The sequence below is a fragment of the Strix aluco genome, chromosome 4 (assembly GCF_031877795.1).
Source record: "Strix aluco isolate bStrAlu1 chromosome 4, bStrAlu1.hap1, whole genome shotgun sequence".
NCBI classification, from domain to species: Eukaryota; Metazoa; Chordata; class Aves; order Strigiformes; family Strigidae; genus Strix; species Strix aluco.
The window spans coordinates 30,647,636-30,664,673 of NC_133934.1; the positions used below are offsets into that span (position 1 = coordinate 30,647,636).

The 17,038-nt window shown below is 44.0% G+C and overlaps 1 protein-coding gene across 5 annotated transcripts in view; it reads right to left on the reverse strand.

Moving 5' to 3' along the window:
* The window catches only part of LNX1 (ligand of numb-protein X 1), a 73,154-nt gene that overhangs the window by 7,988 nt on the left and 48,128 nt on the right, over positions 1-17,038 (reverse strand). For all 5 annotated transcript variants that reach the window (XM_074822545.1, XM_074822544.1, XM_074822546.1 and 2 more), the window contains 4 exons: positions 13,519-13,890; positions 8,419-8,556; positions 2,479-2,656; positions 363-588 (listed from right to left, as the gene is read on the reverse strand). In XM_074822545.1, the coding sequence (XP_074678646.1) occupies positions 363-588; positions 2,479-2,656; positions 8,419-8,556; positions 13,519-13,890 (914 nt within the window). The remainder of the gene's footprint in view (positions 1-362; positions 589-2,478; positions 2,657-8,418; positions 8,557-13,518; positions 13,891-17,038) is intronic.

Sequence of the window (17,038 nt, forward strand, 5' to 3'; positions counted from 1 at the left end):
GCAGCTTGAGAGCTGCAGGAGGGGCAGCTCTGCCTTCTTCAGGGTGCTCGAGCCTAGACCCCAGTTCAGCAAGCTCCTGCATCCCTGCAAGCTTTTCCTTTCACTCCCTAAGTGCCAGATATGTTTTCAAGACTGGAACAATTCAGGATCCTTTCCTCCCTTGCAAGGGGATCTGCGTGTCTATTTTTCCATGTACACATACCCGTTTACAAAAGGGAGGTATTTAGAGTCAAGTCTGCGACAGAGTCTGGATTTAATTAAGATGTCAGTGCAATGAATCAAGCCAAAAGAAAGAATTGCCAAAAAATACAAATCTTTCCTCCCACTCCCCTTCAGCAAGAGGATGCAATCTGAGGACTTACCGTGGCAGCTCCAGCCACATAACCCAGGAAGGTGACCACTCGCTGCTCTCGGAGGTCTGTGTGGCCTCAGGGGGTGGCAGGCGGCCCCGCTCCTCCTGGGCTTCACATGCTCTCATCTCCAGGGCTTTGAGCACCACTGATGAGTTGGTGTTTTTCAGTAGGGCAACAGCCTCGCTCCGGCTGACCCCCGTCAGGTCAATCCCATTCACATTCAGGAGGATGTCACCTGAGACCGATAAAACAGATGATAAAAGACCCTGCAAGTGTCTCCAGGATCCCCTCCCCACCCCCATGAACAAGCCAGTCAAAGCCACAGGCAAGAAATTGTTGCCTGATGAGGCTGTTTGTTAATCCTATCATTTAACATGGATGTGAAGCATATGCTAATAAACATGCCACAGGCGTGATGGAAGGGGCCAGATCCCCGCACACAGGAGCACTGCCTGGCTGGATGGAGGCTTTGGTCCTGGTTTCTTGTCGCGTTACATCCTGTATCCAGAGCTGAACAGCACAGCTGGATCCTGCTGTACCAACAAGCTTTGGTACAGACACCTGATGCTAGTCCAGGTCTCTGAAGCCCACTTACAGCTAACAACTTCTGTACTCACCCTGAGCTTGAAACCTAAAAGCTCGAAGGTGGTTTTCTCCCAGCTCTCCCTAAGCTGAGGACTGCCGCTCCAGCTGGCTCCTCATAAAGTTTGCTTTGCAGAATAATGTATTATTATTTTAATGTTAATGCCTCTTTGAATGGCTGCAAGCCAAAACATCTTTCTGTATGCCTTATTTACAATGTAGGCACAGTGGCTTCAGAGAAAAATGCAAAGATGACCTCAATAACTACAGGGAGAACAATAAAGACATCACTAAAGTCATGCAAGTGACCACAGTGCCAAATGCTCCCCTACACTCCACGGCACGCTCCAATGCCAGGGCTTCCCTGCGTGCTCTCTGCGCTTCACCTGCGTGCTCCTCCAGGCAGGGGCTGTGTTTGCTGGCAGTCCAGGCAGTGCGACATGAATGTTAACCTCTTCTTGTGGTCTGTCCCACTGAGACAGAAAACAGCCTAAGGGCTGCTCTAAACCATGGAGGCTTATGGTGCTATCATAACATCACGTATTCATTTGTTTCTAATTTTATCAAATTAACTAGGCTGAATTTTCCATGCTGCCTCACGATGAATATTTTTTGGGAAATGTATCCCACTGAGAGGCAGTCATTTCCCAGCAGGAGGAAAGGGGAAACCTGCTGGTTTGCTCCTGTTGTCATGTTCTTACACGAGTTTTGATGAGCAGCCATAGCTCCCACAAAGGGGAGGTTCCCACGTGTGCCAGTGCCAGGCGCTGCAACCCAAGGCTCGTTGGGCTCAGCTGGAATGCAGCTATTCTGCCCCACTTTTGGGTGCCTTCGCTTCCCTTGCACCCAGGATTTCCCTCCAGCTTCTGGGCAGTGACTAGGCTGAAGAGGAGCATGGGGGAGCTGTGTGGTTGCTGGATGCAGGGTACCGAGGTACTTGGCTCTTGGAATGCAACATCCTGAAAAACTGAGATTTTCACTATTCCTCTACTGCCTACCTATTCCCACAAAACCCACTGATAAAATAGGCTCCTCATCTTACTCTAAAGGCTTATTCATGCAGAGTGGGAGAAGCAATTAATTTTATCACTCTGTTACATCAAGAGCCAGTGTTTCCAGACATGATATTGAACCACAAGGCACTAACATTGCTTCATATATGATGGGAATTCTGCTCCTTTAAATTTCTTTCAAAGTCATGAACGATATGACAAACAAGTACAAAAATTTACATTAAAAACCCATAAAGGTTGCACAATGAGGATTTCGGTAGTTAGGAGATGGTGATGCAAGCTCATTTTCCTGTGAAAAACTATTTTTTTTCCTACCAGAATGTGCCTGCATCCCACTTCATAGAGATGGTTTCTGCTGCATATTATGTGTTTTCTGGTAGCTGACTTAAGGCTCTCTAATCTGACACATTCCAAAATCTATGGGATGGCTGAAGCTGTCAGCTTGTGATGCTCTTTTACTATCCCTCTGTTTTTCAAAGGAAGCCTTTGAACTAAAGCAGGCTTTAACCCCCCCCCCCCCCCCTTTTTACCTGTTTTTATCCTGTTGTCTCTGCTGATAACTCCTCCAGGTTCAACACTTATCACATAGATAGGCAAATCCCATTCTCGGTTAGATGCTCCGCCTGCTACAGTCATTCCCAGAGATTCTGTGTGATCTTTCCGGACAGCCACCACCTTCTCGTGACAGGTGACAGCGTGAAGAGCACTCTGTGACGGAGAAAACAGCAACAACAAACACAGTGGGCATGGAGACCTCCCTGACAGCTTAGGCATTTTCTACTGAAATGAATAATCGTTGAGGGAATACCAAAGCACTTCACAGCCGCCTGCCATGCCTGGCCAGATGGCAGGCCTGACTCTCTCCAGGGATTAGGCATCTGCGGAGTCAGAGCTACCGCCAAGATAATCTGTGCTTTAATAGTTAAAATCAGGCACTGCTCCCACCAAAATCAGAAGTGTTTTAGTGTTGAACTAATAGAAGCAGGTCTTTGAAATGTAAATAAGGAATCTGATTTAAAAAATATATATGTTCTTGTTATTAACATCACTAGTGATCCTCATATCTTTGACTATCAAGTCACGGTTCTTATCTTGCTGCTTGCAGTCTGAATGTCATCTGTACAGTTAATGAGAAATGGTCCACCCGAGTTAAAGGAATAAAACTCATGGGGACAGAAGACACTTCATTGCTCTTCCAGATTTCTGTGTTTCTGTATAAGTTACTGGTGGGAATACACTTGAAAAATATGTATTTCTGTTCAGGAAAAGAGGACATTTATAAAGAACCAGCAACTTCCAAGGTGTTCTTCCTAGTGCTTGTGCTTAAAAGGTCTTTTGGGGACAGCCACCTCTACTGTCTGAGGACAGTCACCCCCTTATTCCTCCCCCTGAACAGGAAAAGTTACATACACACCACTGGTCATGCAATAACTAGTGTATGAGCAAGGGTGAAACAAACTCACAGGTGGCCTCAGGATGGAGAGGCAACACAAACTCCAACAAAATCTCTGAACCCAATGACACGTTTACAATGCATCCAGCTCTTACAGAAGAGTTTGAGACACAAGGATGCTTCTCCATAAAATGTGGATTTAAATGCTTTGATTTCCTTAAGTATTTCATAAGCTGACATATTTCATATTTCCTGGCATCAGCTCCTGAAGATCCCAGCCCCTCTTGCAGGAATAGCACCATCCATTCCAGGCTTATATGTAGATATAATAGCATGCTGCTAAATACATTAGAAATGTATATTAAAAAACCCCAAAACTTCTCATTCACAAGTGTGACCTCACATTTATACTATGCAAAAACAATCTATAAAACTAATTTAAAGCCACATTAACCTCTTCTTAGAAATTCAAGATTCCACAAAGACATTCCATCTCGATTCCTAGACCGGCAACACAGAAAATGAAGCAGCTGAGACCATGGCTGCTCCCATAGTGACAACGATGGATGAAGGAAGACAGTGCCAAGATGTTTTTATGGGAGTAGGGTGGGCTATATCTTTGTTTTGTGGGTTTTTTAAAGGTATGTTTAGTGGAACTCACTCCAAATCAGTATTTCAGTGATGCAACATTGACCACAAAACCCAGAAACTTTTAGCAGCTTAGCAAAGGATCTCTAGATGCTTGAGCAGAAGAACAATGGCTGCCACAGAGCTCCAGGAATGAAAAAGCAGAGAGCTTAGTGGAAAAGGTCTTCTCTTAGTCACTGGGACAAGAACCAAACTGATATAGCTGTTTGGATATATGGTATCTGATCCACGCAAAACACAAGCACTGTGTCAAAGTAATTTGGCTTATGGATTGCAAATGAACCTAAAAATTTCTGAAGGTTTTACAACATTCCCTTTAAAAAAAAATATAAATGTTCTTGTCCAGATAATTTTAACCCTCACCTTTGTCTTTGAGGTGTAAATGTTTTAAACGTAGTAGTTCTATCTTTGTGCAAACTGAACTTAATGTTTCATCCATGTTTGTGCAAAAATGTTGTCCTTTTTACCCTGGGAAGGAATGACTTTCCACCAGGTAAAGGCCACTTCCTGAAGCACGCGAGATGGGGGAATTACTAATTTTCACAAAATGCAGTCTGAAATTTTGTAGCAAAATGTGAAATTGGAATTAGACTTGCAGCTCCAAGTGTTCAGAGCAATCCTTGTTACTTATGCAGTGTCCATCACGTCTCAGGCACCAGAAACATTAGCTGATAAACTGGCTAATGTTCTATTTTTGAGGAATCTGCACAGAGAGAAGCTGATTTTAAAGCAGTGCTTGGTAACAAATTGTCCTGTTACACTTCAATGAAGAATCATAAAAGTACTGGTACTTGTAGGCTCAACCATGTAGGACTAGATTTCCTTTGAAGCTACTCTTCCACATGTCATTTTTTACATGGTTGCAGATAGAAAGGAATTGGGGTGACTTGGCTGAGTCGAAGGCAGTGATGAAAGGAAAGTAAAGCCTTTTTTAGTAAACACACATAGAGCTTTCTTGGAGGTACAACTGATAATGAGTAAACCAGTCAAAAGGCAATGTTTATCAGTGACTGCATTTCAATACATTCTCTTCTAAACAATTGTCATTCTCAAGTGACCTCAGAGGTCAGAAGAAGAAAAACATAACAGTTCATCTCCTCTTCTTTTTAATTTTTTTCTTTTCTGTATATTTACTGGAAAATAAATATTTACAGCAGATTATCACAACATCAAAGCCATGACACGTGTCTTGCAGGCAAAAGATGTAGCTGTGTCTGTTTGGAAAATGTACTTCACCTGAAGGTTAACCTGCTCATACGGTCAGAAAACATTGCCTGCTCAAGCAACAGAGTGAAATATTTCTTTTAGGTACTAGACAACTTGTTAGAAAGGAGTAAGAAAACAGTTCCAATTAAAAACAAGTGCTATTTAATTAATGGCAAAGCTCCCACTGACTTCAAAGAAATCAAATCTGTCCTGTTTATGCATTACAGCCTGGCTTAACAACCTCGGCTGCACAAGAAAGTGTTTCTGACATCTTCTCTTTTCTGAATCCAGGCAGCCACCAGAACATTTTGAGCTGTGCCTCCCCTATCTCTGTACACAGGAAAACAGCTCAGTGAGAGCCAGTGCAGGACCAATCGCCCGGCACACCATACACCCGGCATCGCTGCCGCCAGGGAAGGACGTGGTCACTACAGACTGTCCTCCTTGTTCTCCAGCGCCTTGTTGGCTGCATGGCTGATTGCCATCGGCATTGGCCTGAAAGAGAGCCGCCTCCTCTCACTTTCCAGATGGAGGCAGGCTGTCATGAGGACAACAGCTTGGCCAAAAGTGATTCCTGAGCCATTGTAAGAGCAAGATGGTTGCTGGAAGCTACAGTTTATTTTTGGTGCTGAATACAGCCAAGGCTTGAGAGCAGTCCACATTTACATGCATGCTCTACAGCAAGAGCTGCTTCCCTCAAAGAAAGCATTCCTGACCTGCTAATATCACTTGCTATAGTAAGCTCAGGGGGCAAAAAATGCCTTAAAATTAATCAGAATTCAAGTCAGTTAGCATTCTCTCTATCAATTGTACATAATAAAGCAATCCCACTGATGGCAGCAGGTAGCACATTCATCAAACCACATGCACATAGGAAACTCCCTTGGCAGTAAAGTCCAGCCAACAGGCATTGCCTTGGTTTTGAGCAGGATCGTGCACTGTGTTAGGACACTGTACAGGCCCCAGGCTTGCAAGCATTACTGTTGCAATGATGTCTATTTAAAAACAAACATTTCAAGTCTGCCAAAGCCTAGAGTTTAAAGATCTTGAATTGCAAATGATGTTCAGTTAAACCTTCAGAAAAAAGCATTAGAAATTCGAACTGACACACTCATATCCTATAAAAGGGCAAATAACACTCCAGTAACGATTGTATCAAACCAAAAGCCCACAGCGCCTGAAGCTCATTGTGTCCACCAGCTGTACTGATCTCCTGATCTATTGCCAGAGCATTTTCTCCAATATAAGCCCTTCACTGCACACACACAAAGCTAAAGTGAGCTAGGAACAGTTCAGAATTTTCTTTTCTTGGCCATCATCTTCCCTGGAAAGTGCCTAAATGGTGGTACTGGACAGAAGCCCACTGCAGCACATCAACTCATGTGCTTATGTAGCACCCATCTCTTGTGGCAAACTGGAAATCTCCCTAAAAGCCATGACATATCCAACAAAAGGCAATTCATTAGTCTTTAAAGGACTGTTGCAAGGTCAACATTGGTCCTTCAATCTCACAGCTACCCAAAATAATGTTGGATTAGCCAAGAATTCCCATCTAACACCTCTCTGCACAAGAAGAGAAAATGAGGATCTAGGGCAGTTTATGGAAGACAAGACACGTTCCCAAATAATCCCATGTGGTATCAATTAATCAGATCAACATGGTAGAGCTAGCAGGTGCTCAGAGCTTCACTAGAAATCCTACAGTAGCAACACAAGCTAATTGCTGTCCTACACATATCTCCCTAAGGAAATCATTACTTCATTAGGAAGTAATGCCTTGCAGATGCATGATTAGTTGGGTACTATATGCTACTAGGTAGTAGCTATCAAGCATTGACTTTGTTCTCTGGTTTAACTCCTGCTGATGCAGTTGCACCTAACAAGGGTTGTGATTGTGACTTTGTAGAAACCAAAAACTAAAAATAGATAGACACTAGTATATTTTTTTACACATAAAAACACTGAATAATGTTGTTTAAAAAAAAAGAAAAACTGCAAAAAAATGGGTATCTTTAAGCATTTGTAAAATGCAGAGCTAGGCTTGTCTCCTGGCTGACAGCTGTGCACCCCATCTGACAGCTGGTTCAGTTCAAAGGCCCCTTTAAGGACACATCTGGCTGCCCATCAGGCAGGATGGATTTAAACCAGCCCTGCCTATCCACCTCCTTGATGCACTCCTGGCATGGGTGGTCAGGGGACCAGCTCACAAGGGTTTGCATAAGTGATGACAATCAGAGCGATTAGCGTAAATTAGCCAGGCACCTGACTTTGAATTTACTGAAACAAACAAATTCAGCTCCTGCAAGGATGTACCTTCTTCAGTCTATAGTATAAAGAATAACATTGAGTAAACTCAGAAAAACGTATTTTCAAAGCTCTTGCTGCATTGATTTCTGCTTTAAAACCTCATATATTTGACCATGAGAGTCTCTCTGCCTTATGCAGAGAGCATATTGCAAGTCTAAATACACTAAACAGACGATGTAACTGGGCACAGAGGAGCAGCTGGAGGGACAGTTTGGTAACCAGAGCCGTATGTGGGTGAGATGGTTGCTCTGTGCTGGGTGACCCTGGGTCAGGTCTGGCCATGCTGCATATTGCCAGCCCTCACAGCCCCCATCCTGTGCAAGCGTCGGGTGTTGCCAGAGCAGAACCAACACATTTTGGATCCAAAGCTCCACAGAAAGGCAGCATGCTCACAGTGGCCATGGAGACCGCAGCAGCCATCTGCTGCTGAACCGCCAGCTGGGTCAGAGCATAGGTATTTCAAGAAATGATCAACAGACTAATAACTACCATAATTTTCAAGCAGCTTGTACGAATCTCTCAGGCCAGTGTATGAAAGCTTTTTGCCTGAAGAGTTTACTCCAGATGGAGAAACTTCAGATAAGTCTCTCACTTCTGTTGGAGCGCATTGCCCTGTGCTGGCTCACACCACCGACAGGGTCTGCACCCATGGCCAGGATGCTGTGTGCACATCAGCCCCCTGCCCCACCACTGCTCTTTGCCTTCTCCTTCCCTCCTTACTCCAGACACAGTCAGGGCACAAACAATGTGTAAATAATGAGGAGTACAGATTTTACGTTTCCATTGCAAAATAAGACATGCTTCCTCTGGTGACAGAAACCAGAGATAGCAGCCCAAGACGCTAACATACCAGCTGCCCTCCCAGTCCCCTGTCGCATGGACAGCAGAGAAACCAAACAAGTGCTCATGCCCTCACCTTGCCAGGGTTGTTTCTCTTGGCAGGACAGTGCTGAGGGCTGCCACTGCTGTAACTCCAACCTGTCTCCTGCAAGATGTCGGGGGTCTGCTGCCTGGTCTGTCGCCACACGATGAAGTGAACCTGCTTCTCGCTGGCCTGTAGGAGGAGGTACAGTGTGAATCCCATCACCCTTGCACAATAAAGCCCTGCACTTCAGCCCCAGAGGATTCACAAGATGTGTGTCCCATTTAAGCATGGCTTGGATTTCCCACTAACATAATTGCAATGACAGAAAGCAGTTGCATCAGTTCAATAAAGTCCATAAAAATTTATTGCCAGCTACTTAATACTTCTCTTGAAAATTTGGTTCTAACTCTGAGAAACCCTTCCTATCTGCCCTAAATTTGGCTGGAAGCAGTGATCCACCACAGTGCATGCTGATCAGCTCTTGCACATGCCTGCATACACCACTTCAGACAACCAGGACTGCTGTTGCCAGACGGGAACTCTGAAAAAGATGCAATTAACCCCTTAATGAGGAATGAGCTCAAGCTTTAGCTGGTAAAAGTGGAGAATAAATGATGTAACTGAGTCCACCTGCATGCAACAAGCATGAAAAAAGTAAGGCAGCTTAAAGAAAGGGATGTGCGACCATTTTGAGAAGTCCTATTGCATTAGAGCACAGAGAGGGAGGACACAAGCATGCATACATAGTGGAGTTTAGGATGGCAAACTAGCCCAAATTCTCACTCTAGGAACAGGAATTGCAAAAACAATTAACCCAAAATAAGATCAAAATGCTTCTGTGCCTTTTTTCACAATGCAGTCATATTATGTGCCTGAGAAATGTTGCAGAGCTTCTACTGGGTTATGTTTGTTCATTATTTTTAAGGTGTTTTGTGTGTGCCTGATATTAGTGTTATTAAATCTGTGTACAGGTAATTTTTTTTCTGTCTTATTTAATCAGCACTGTTTTGCAAGAAGCAAATGGCTTTATTCTTCCCTCAGTAAGGCTCGTATGAATCTGTTCAAGACAAGAGTGATGCAAAGATGGAGCTGAGAGGGGGTAGGGTTTAGCTAGGTAAATCATAGATGGGTGCTATAAGGACAAACAAAACATACTGAACTGAAGTGTAGAAATAGCCTCAATGCTATAGAAGCATATTCAGAAGATAGAAAAAATTAATCCTCTAATCTCCTTCTCTCCAGGCTAAAGACCCTGGTGCTGTGGCAGGCAAGGAGGGGCTCTTAAGGGCCAGAGGGACTCCTGCCTGCTTGCTCGCAGGTTATTACCGAGGAACTGCTCAGTATCTAACATGCAGCCCTCCCTGCAAGCTGGGGCTGCAGTAGCAATGCATGTTGATACCACAGTCCTGGGGGCATTGGACCTCCAGCCTTGCTTGCTGGCACACTGATGTGCCCTGCTTACTGGGGAGAAGCTCCAGGGAAAGCTGGCGTTGAACAAGCAGCTGGAAACCAAACCCAGATCCAGTTGCGCTATTGAAATCAAATCTCCCACAGACAATTAACAGAAGCCAGAGGAGGCCCTTGGGATTTTTGTTTTTATAGTTTGGTTTGTCTTTTCTGGAGCTGGATTCAACAGTAGTAGCTGAGAGTTAAAAAATGCTTTTGAAAAATGTCACCATAGTTCAAAAAAAGCAACCTACTTCTCCTAAACCTCCAGCTTCAAGTCTGAAATCTGCATGCTCAGGTTGTGTTATTTCCAAGGAAGGTGATATCTCAGTAAAAATGTGCATTTCTTTATTACTTTCCCAATATCTTGGAGGATGTTAGTTTTTTCACCAGCAACTCAAACATCCACAGATTTGTAACATACCATTTGGTACACGAACACATATTTCAAAATAACTTTCTAGGTATTTTTACCAGGTCTGTTTTTATGGAATATTAATTCCTGGACTCTGGAACTCTGCTGGTAACCAAAAGTAGAACGCTTATATCTCAGGAGAAAGGAAACCACCCTCATCCCTAGTTTGTAATATGATAGAGATGGAACAGAACAATACAAAACTAAACCTCCTAAGGGCATATGGACCCATGAAAATCCATTTTTTGCTAAAACAAACAACTTTAACTTACGCAACTTCTTTTAAAAATTCATCTGCTGCTACATGGTTAGTCTCGAAGTTGGTTATTTAGAGGAAGGTTGTAAATGTGATTAATTCTTTGTAGAATGACTAGCAAAAGTTCAACGAGAGTCTCTACTGCAATATCACATTTGTCTTCAGATCAGTCAAGCTGAGTAATTTCTCAGAAGTGTGGAGTGTTTTAAAAAGTTATCCAAACAACAAGACCAGCTTTTGTATTTATGTACTTCCATATAAAAACCCATTAACATTTCTACTGATCAGAATATTAATTACTGCTTCATTCTGATCACTCTCTCCCTCTTACTTGTTTTTCCCACAATTCCTTATCTCTTTTTTATGCTGAAGAAAGAATTAAAGAAATGAGGTTGGCTTTGAGACTGAATGCAAGTAATAGCTGAAACAATCTACTAGAATCAAAATTTGTGTTACAGCCAAAGCAAATCAAGCAGGGAGGCAGAGACACGATGGCAACTTCTGAGCATCTAATAGGCAATTGTGTCTTAAAAAAAGGCAACAGTTTTTCTCTCGGCAGAAGCTGCCCCATCTCTGGCAGGGATGATGGAGCATGAATGCACTCCACACCATGACCTGCTTTCTGCTGGTAGTGGTTGTCGTGATAGAGAGGGGGTCATGTGTCTGTCGCAGCTGCTTCCAATGGCAGGGGAAAGAGGGAGAGAGGAGGGCAAACATCTGGGGGCAGTAAAGTCTGGCTCAACCCATGCAGCTCAGCTTGATGTGCTCACACGAGTACACACTGATCTGTTACCTTGTTCCTTTTCTTGTCACTCCCATGGAAAACAGATGTGGAATGTCACGTTATTTAGATTAAAAGTGCCACATCTGACACAAGGCCATGACTAAAGATGACACAGAAAATGGGAAGCAGCAGACTCCCAAGTGTTACAACGTGTGCACGTTCCTAATTAGCACTTACGCGTTTTCTTCATTTCAGTTCTTGTGACTGAGCTTATAAACAGCCAGACACCTAATCTACTGATTAACAACTGCTTCACATATGCTAATGTATAATTGCTAAAGGCCTGAAGAATCAGATTCGTCTCAATTTTTTATTATTTAGAAGTCAAAACCAATCAGATTCCACAGAAATCTGATGTTCTCCCAGCTGTGCTTGGCCTAACAAGCCACCACTACCTTTTAGCAAATGTTAGTTCTGCTTTTAAAGACACCGAAGGTGTATTTGAAGCTTGCATCACCATTAATTTGAAGACCTCAGTGTACTGTGAGTGACATACACTGAGGTCTCAACAGGCAGGATACTGTTGAGAAATCAGAGGACACAGTGAAACATCCCTTCGTGTAAGAAGTAAATGCAAAACACTTGCGGCCTCAGTATAATGGTTTTTCTCTGGCATAACATGGAAACAGGAAAGGCAAATGATAATTGATGAAAAACATGACAAAAAAGACACAGGTTCTGGGAATTTTGCGTTAGACAAACGTGATTCACAGAGCTCACATCAATGCAATGTAATCCCGGCTATTTGGAAACCCGAGTCTCCTCTTTGATGGGCATGTTGTTTAAATTCCCAGGGACTGGTGTGCATTTCAAGCATTATTATAAATAACATCCACTCTTTGGAACCCAGTAAGAGCTTTAGTTGCATTTTTAAACACTTCTGTGTGAATGGTCTCATTAGTCATTTTTTCCATTTCATCTCTAGGCTGCATGTGTTTTTTGCTTATGAAGCACTGTTGCCTTGTTTTGTAGCCATAAAGAACTGTTCCAAGAATACCAATTTTTTAGAAAGGTTTTCATTCCAGACTTGTTCCCCTCAGAGAATTTAAGCCTCCTCCTGCCACCGCCTTCTGCTCCCAGTTAGTGAACTACATAAAGTAATCCAGAAAGATGCTGGACCAGAATTTCAGCAACTGGCGTTATGTAAGGGGATGTCGTTTTCTTTACCTATGTTATAAACTTCTCAATAAAAGTTGGCTACAGCTAACTGTGAACCTATGCTAAAGGAGGACTCTTCCATAAAATGCCTGGATTCTAATGCTTCTTTCAGTCCAGCTCATGTTACCCTGATTATACCTGTCGGAAAGGGGAAGCAGCCAGCCTGATTTGACACCTTTTTGTTGAAGCACATGAAATTCTTCAGTATGTGAACACTCTGTATGTCTCCAAATGAAATGTAAAATTGCACAAGTATATAAACTGCTATAAATATGAAATAAAAGCAACGAAAGATTCTTGACTTCATTTTTTACATTGAATTTTCTAAAAATGTAGGCTGTAAAGAAAGAAAACAAATGAAATTGGTTCTGGAGGGCAGAAGCTGACTGATTTTGTAGCTGAGAAAGGCACAGTTGTTTCTTTTCTGACAGTTTTGTGGTAAGACTGTTTAGTGCATTGCAGAGGCACCCCCTTAGTTCTCCACATGAGTCTAAATAGAGATTTATAAAAACTACAGCTACAGATACATTTTTTCCAAAACATCTGGATTTCCATATGCTGGATTTAGGTAAGAAATATCTACAAGTACCTTCAGTTGTAAAACACACCCATGGGAAATCACTGAGTCTGGGAGGATGATGTTCATCCTGAAATGTGCAGTCCATTGCCTTAGGCTGCTCTCGTTTGCTCCAGGGCTGCACCAGGGAGCACTGTGGCTCCTTCTGAGCTGGTGGAGTCAGGACCCAGCTGGATCCAGTGCTCCCAGGGTGCAGGCTGGTCTGCCTTTTGACAAATGACATCACTCTTTGATGGTGTACAGAGTATATGGATGTTTACATTGATCTGTATATTACAAAGCCTGGTGGTAGCAGGTATCACTGTGACAGTCTATGCCCATATTCCACCCTTGTACTCACAGTGAAACCAAGAAGCTTTTAGAGGTATAAATTCCCATCTGAACCTGGCACATCTCCTTCCCTCCCCAAAATAAACACAAATTAAGTTTGGCCCCTGCTTTGTAATGGACAGTGAAAATACAATGCTTGGTTTTTGCAAAGTTCAGAAACCAGGGTCAAAGTGGTGGTGACAAACCTGTATCAGCTGGGCTGCACTCTCTGGACTGCCGTACCGATGGTCGTGCCCATTGATGGCCAACACCCGGTCATTCTCTTGAAGTTGTCCATCACGGGCAGCCACGCCACCTTCCAGCAAGTTGAAGATAAATACCCCCGGTTCATCAGCTTTGCGGACCAGCTTTATTCCCAGTTGCTCATCTGGACTGCTTTTGTTTAGCACAACATGGAAACTGTCGTCCCTATTGCAGTGAGCATCAAGGGAAAGTCCGCTGTTTCGGCATCGGTACCTCTGCTCTCGGAGGACTGTCAGTCGGAGCACATGGCAGGGTTGCTTCAGGATTGACAGGGCGTAGTTGTGAGGCACATGTTTGATGTCCATGCCATTTACCTGGGAGAGAGAAGCATAAATCAACAGCAGAAAGACTGTCTAATCTGAATTGTCACTGGAGATGGCAGATCTATTTACACAGATGTCTTCATACAAAGTGACGTGTGCTATTTCAAACTGTGTCATGCAGGAGGCCAAGTTTGCGGTGTAGAACAGTCTTCCCCCCAAGGAAAGGATGCGCTGTACAGACACTTTCTGCCTTTTTTTTTTCCCCCTTTCTCCCTGATAGTCTCCAGACATACATGTTATTTTTCAGCTTTATTATTGCTCTTTCCCAAGCTCCAATATCTTTTCATATATCTTAGTTTTATTCCACTAGCTTCTGATTTCAAATCGCCTTGCCAGCCTTTCCTTTCACTCCCACTACTTTCCTGCTGTTTTTCTTCTTCATTATCTCTCAGCTGTTCTAGGTACAGTAAAAATATGTTCCCCACTAATGAATCTCTAATTAAAATGAAGAAAAGAGCCTCAGGTAGAAGTTTAAATGCCCTGGATATTTACTAGCAATTATGCTGATATACCACACCAGATAATCAGACTTTTTCTGTTTCTCAGTGTTTTCCATGTAAGATTTAAATCAGATGGTGGTAAAACTGCATAACTGCCACTTCTTTAATTTGGCTGGGGAAAAGAAAGATTAAAAAAAGAGTTTCCAGGCAATCCTGTCATGTCCGTGTGTGTAAGAGTGACTAGGCATTGCACTTTATCACTGCTAAATGAAAACCAGTTGCAAGGTTGTAATTCATTGTTGGCTGGAAAACCCGAATCAGACAAGTTATTTCCATGTAGTTTTACATTGCACAGGTTGAACCATTTAAATATTAAGAAATGTCTCCAAACTGCACAGAAATGTTCCCCAGCATGGACAAAAGCAGTCGACTGACGTTTGATTTTGCAGACTGCCTGTGTGGTCACGACAGGGCGGTCCCCACTGTGGTCTGACAGGGCACTGCACCCCTAGAGATACAGCTCAACTAACTTTAAGTTGGCAGCTTGGGTAGCATGAATGGCATGAGCTGCACCAGCATGGGACTGAAATCGCTGGGAATCCTTGATAAATCCCCGGGCAGTCAGCCACGGCCAGGGAGAGCTGAGCTGGGCCCATTCATGTTGCAGTCACAGCTTCCCACTGCAGTTTGGATGTGCTCTGCAGGAACAGTTTTGTCTCAGTGGTGCCATTAACTCTGCCGCTGCATGCTGGCACTAGGACAAAAACATCCCCAAAATGCACGGCCAGGTGACACTCATCCAGCTGCTGCCTAGAACCACAATCCAGAGGCATGTTTAAACAGTGCCAGAGCAAAGTATGCCCACATCATGATCCTGAGAAATCCCTTTGGCTACGGTCTCTCAGACATGAAGCAGAAAGCATGTCACAAGCCTGGCATGCCTCAAGTGTCCTCATCTACCACTAGGGTCAGCAAAATCTAGAAAAGCGTGGTGGCTTACAGGTGGTGCTCTGAATTTCAAATGATTTTGAAGTATCCTTAATGATTACTCACGTTGAATATGTAGTAGAAGTTGTTAATAGGGCTGGGAGAACTCTTCACTAATCCTACCAGCCAGACATGCCAGAGCAGGCAGTAAGATGGGCATCCAGAGTCCCACCTGGAAGGTGACCCTGAGATATGCATGGCAGACCTTGTGGTCCACCCCACTTCCAGCTGCTATAGCCTTATCCCAGCTAATGCCACACTGGTTACTCTGGGTAACAGCACCAGTCTATCTGTGGCAGCATGGCCCGCAGTGAACAGAATCACAGAATCATCTAGGTTGGAAAAGACCTTGAAGATCATCTGGTCCAACCATTAACCTAACACTGACCATTCTCAACTACACCATATCCCTAAGCGCTATGTCAACCCGACTCTTAAACACCTCCAGGGATGGGGACTCCACCACTGCCCTGCACAGCCCATTCCAACGCCTAACAACCCGTTCTGCAAAGAAATACTCCTAATATCCAGTCTAAACCTTCCCTGGCGCAACTTGAGGCCATTACCTCTTGTCCTATCACTTATTACTTGGTTAAAGAGACTCATCCCCAGCTCTCTGCAACCTCCTTTCAGGTAGCTGTAGAGGACAATGAGGTCTCCCCTCAGCCTCCTCTTCTCCAGACTAAACAACCCCAGTTCCCTCAGCCGCTCCTCGTACGACATGTGCTCCAGACCCTTCACCAGCTTCGTTGCCCTTCTCTGGACACGCTCAAGTAATTCAATGTCCTTTTTGTAGTGAGGGGCCCAAAACTGAACACAGGAATCGAGGTGCGGCCTCACCAGTGCCGAGTACAGGGGCAAGATCCCTTCCCTGTCCCTGCTGGCCACGCTATTTCTGATACAAGCCAGGATGCCATTGGACTTCTTGGCCACCTGGGCACACTGCTGGCTCATGTTCAGCCAGCTGTCAATCAACACCCCCAGGTCCCTCTCTGACTGGCAGCTCTCCAGCCACTCCTCCCCAAGCCTGTAGCGCTGCTGGGGGTTGTTGTGGCCGAAGTGCAGAACCCGGTACTTGGCCTTATTGAAACTCATACAGTTGACCTTAGCCCATTGACGCAGCCTGTCAAGATCTCTCTGTAACAAAACAGCCTGCTCAAATGTTTAGCTGTAATTTGGAAAACTATGTTGAGCTCTTTGCCATCTCTGGCCACACTGACACCAATATTTGAGCTAGCTGAGTTAAGCTCCTTGAGGTATACCTGGGTGAGCTGCAGCTGTATCTTTGGCTTGCAACATGAATATACGCACGCACTCCAACTACACACCATCAAAGCAAGGAAAGGAACTAGTATTTTCTGTCATCACTCTTTTCTTCTAAGGATTGAAGCATTAATATCATTTAGCATCCTTGCAGAGCTCCAAGTCTCTGGGGCAGATGAGAGTGCAGTTCCTGTTCAAGAGCTATTGCTGAAGCCCCTGCTCACAACATACATGATCTTCAACCATCTGGCCTAATTCTTTTTCATCTGTTATACATTTCTACAGAAACAGGAGCAGAAGTAGTGGCCAACAGCTAATGCCTGAACGTTGCTCAAGTTTGTTCTTAAAGATTTCACCTGTGGCTTCTGGTGGAGCAACTCTCACAAAATAGAGCGGGCAGCGTCTCACACTCTGTGGTGCTGAACACATCGTACAGAGGAGCTAGATGC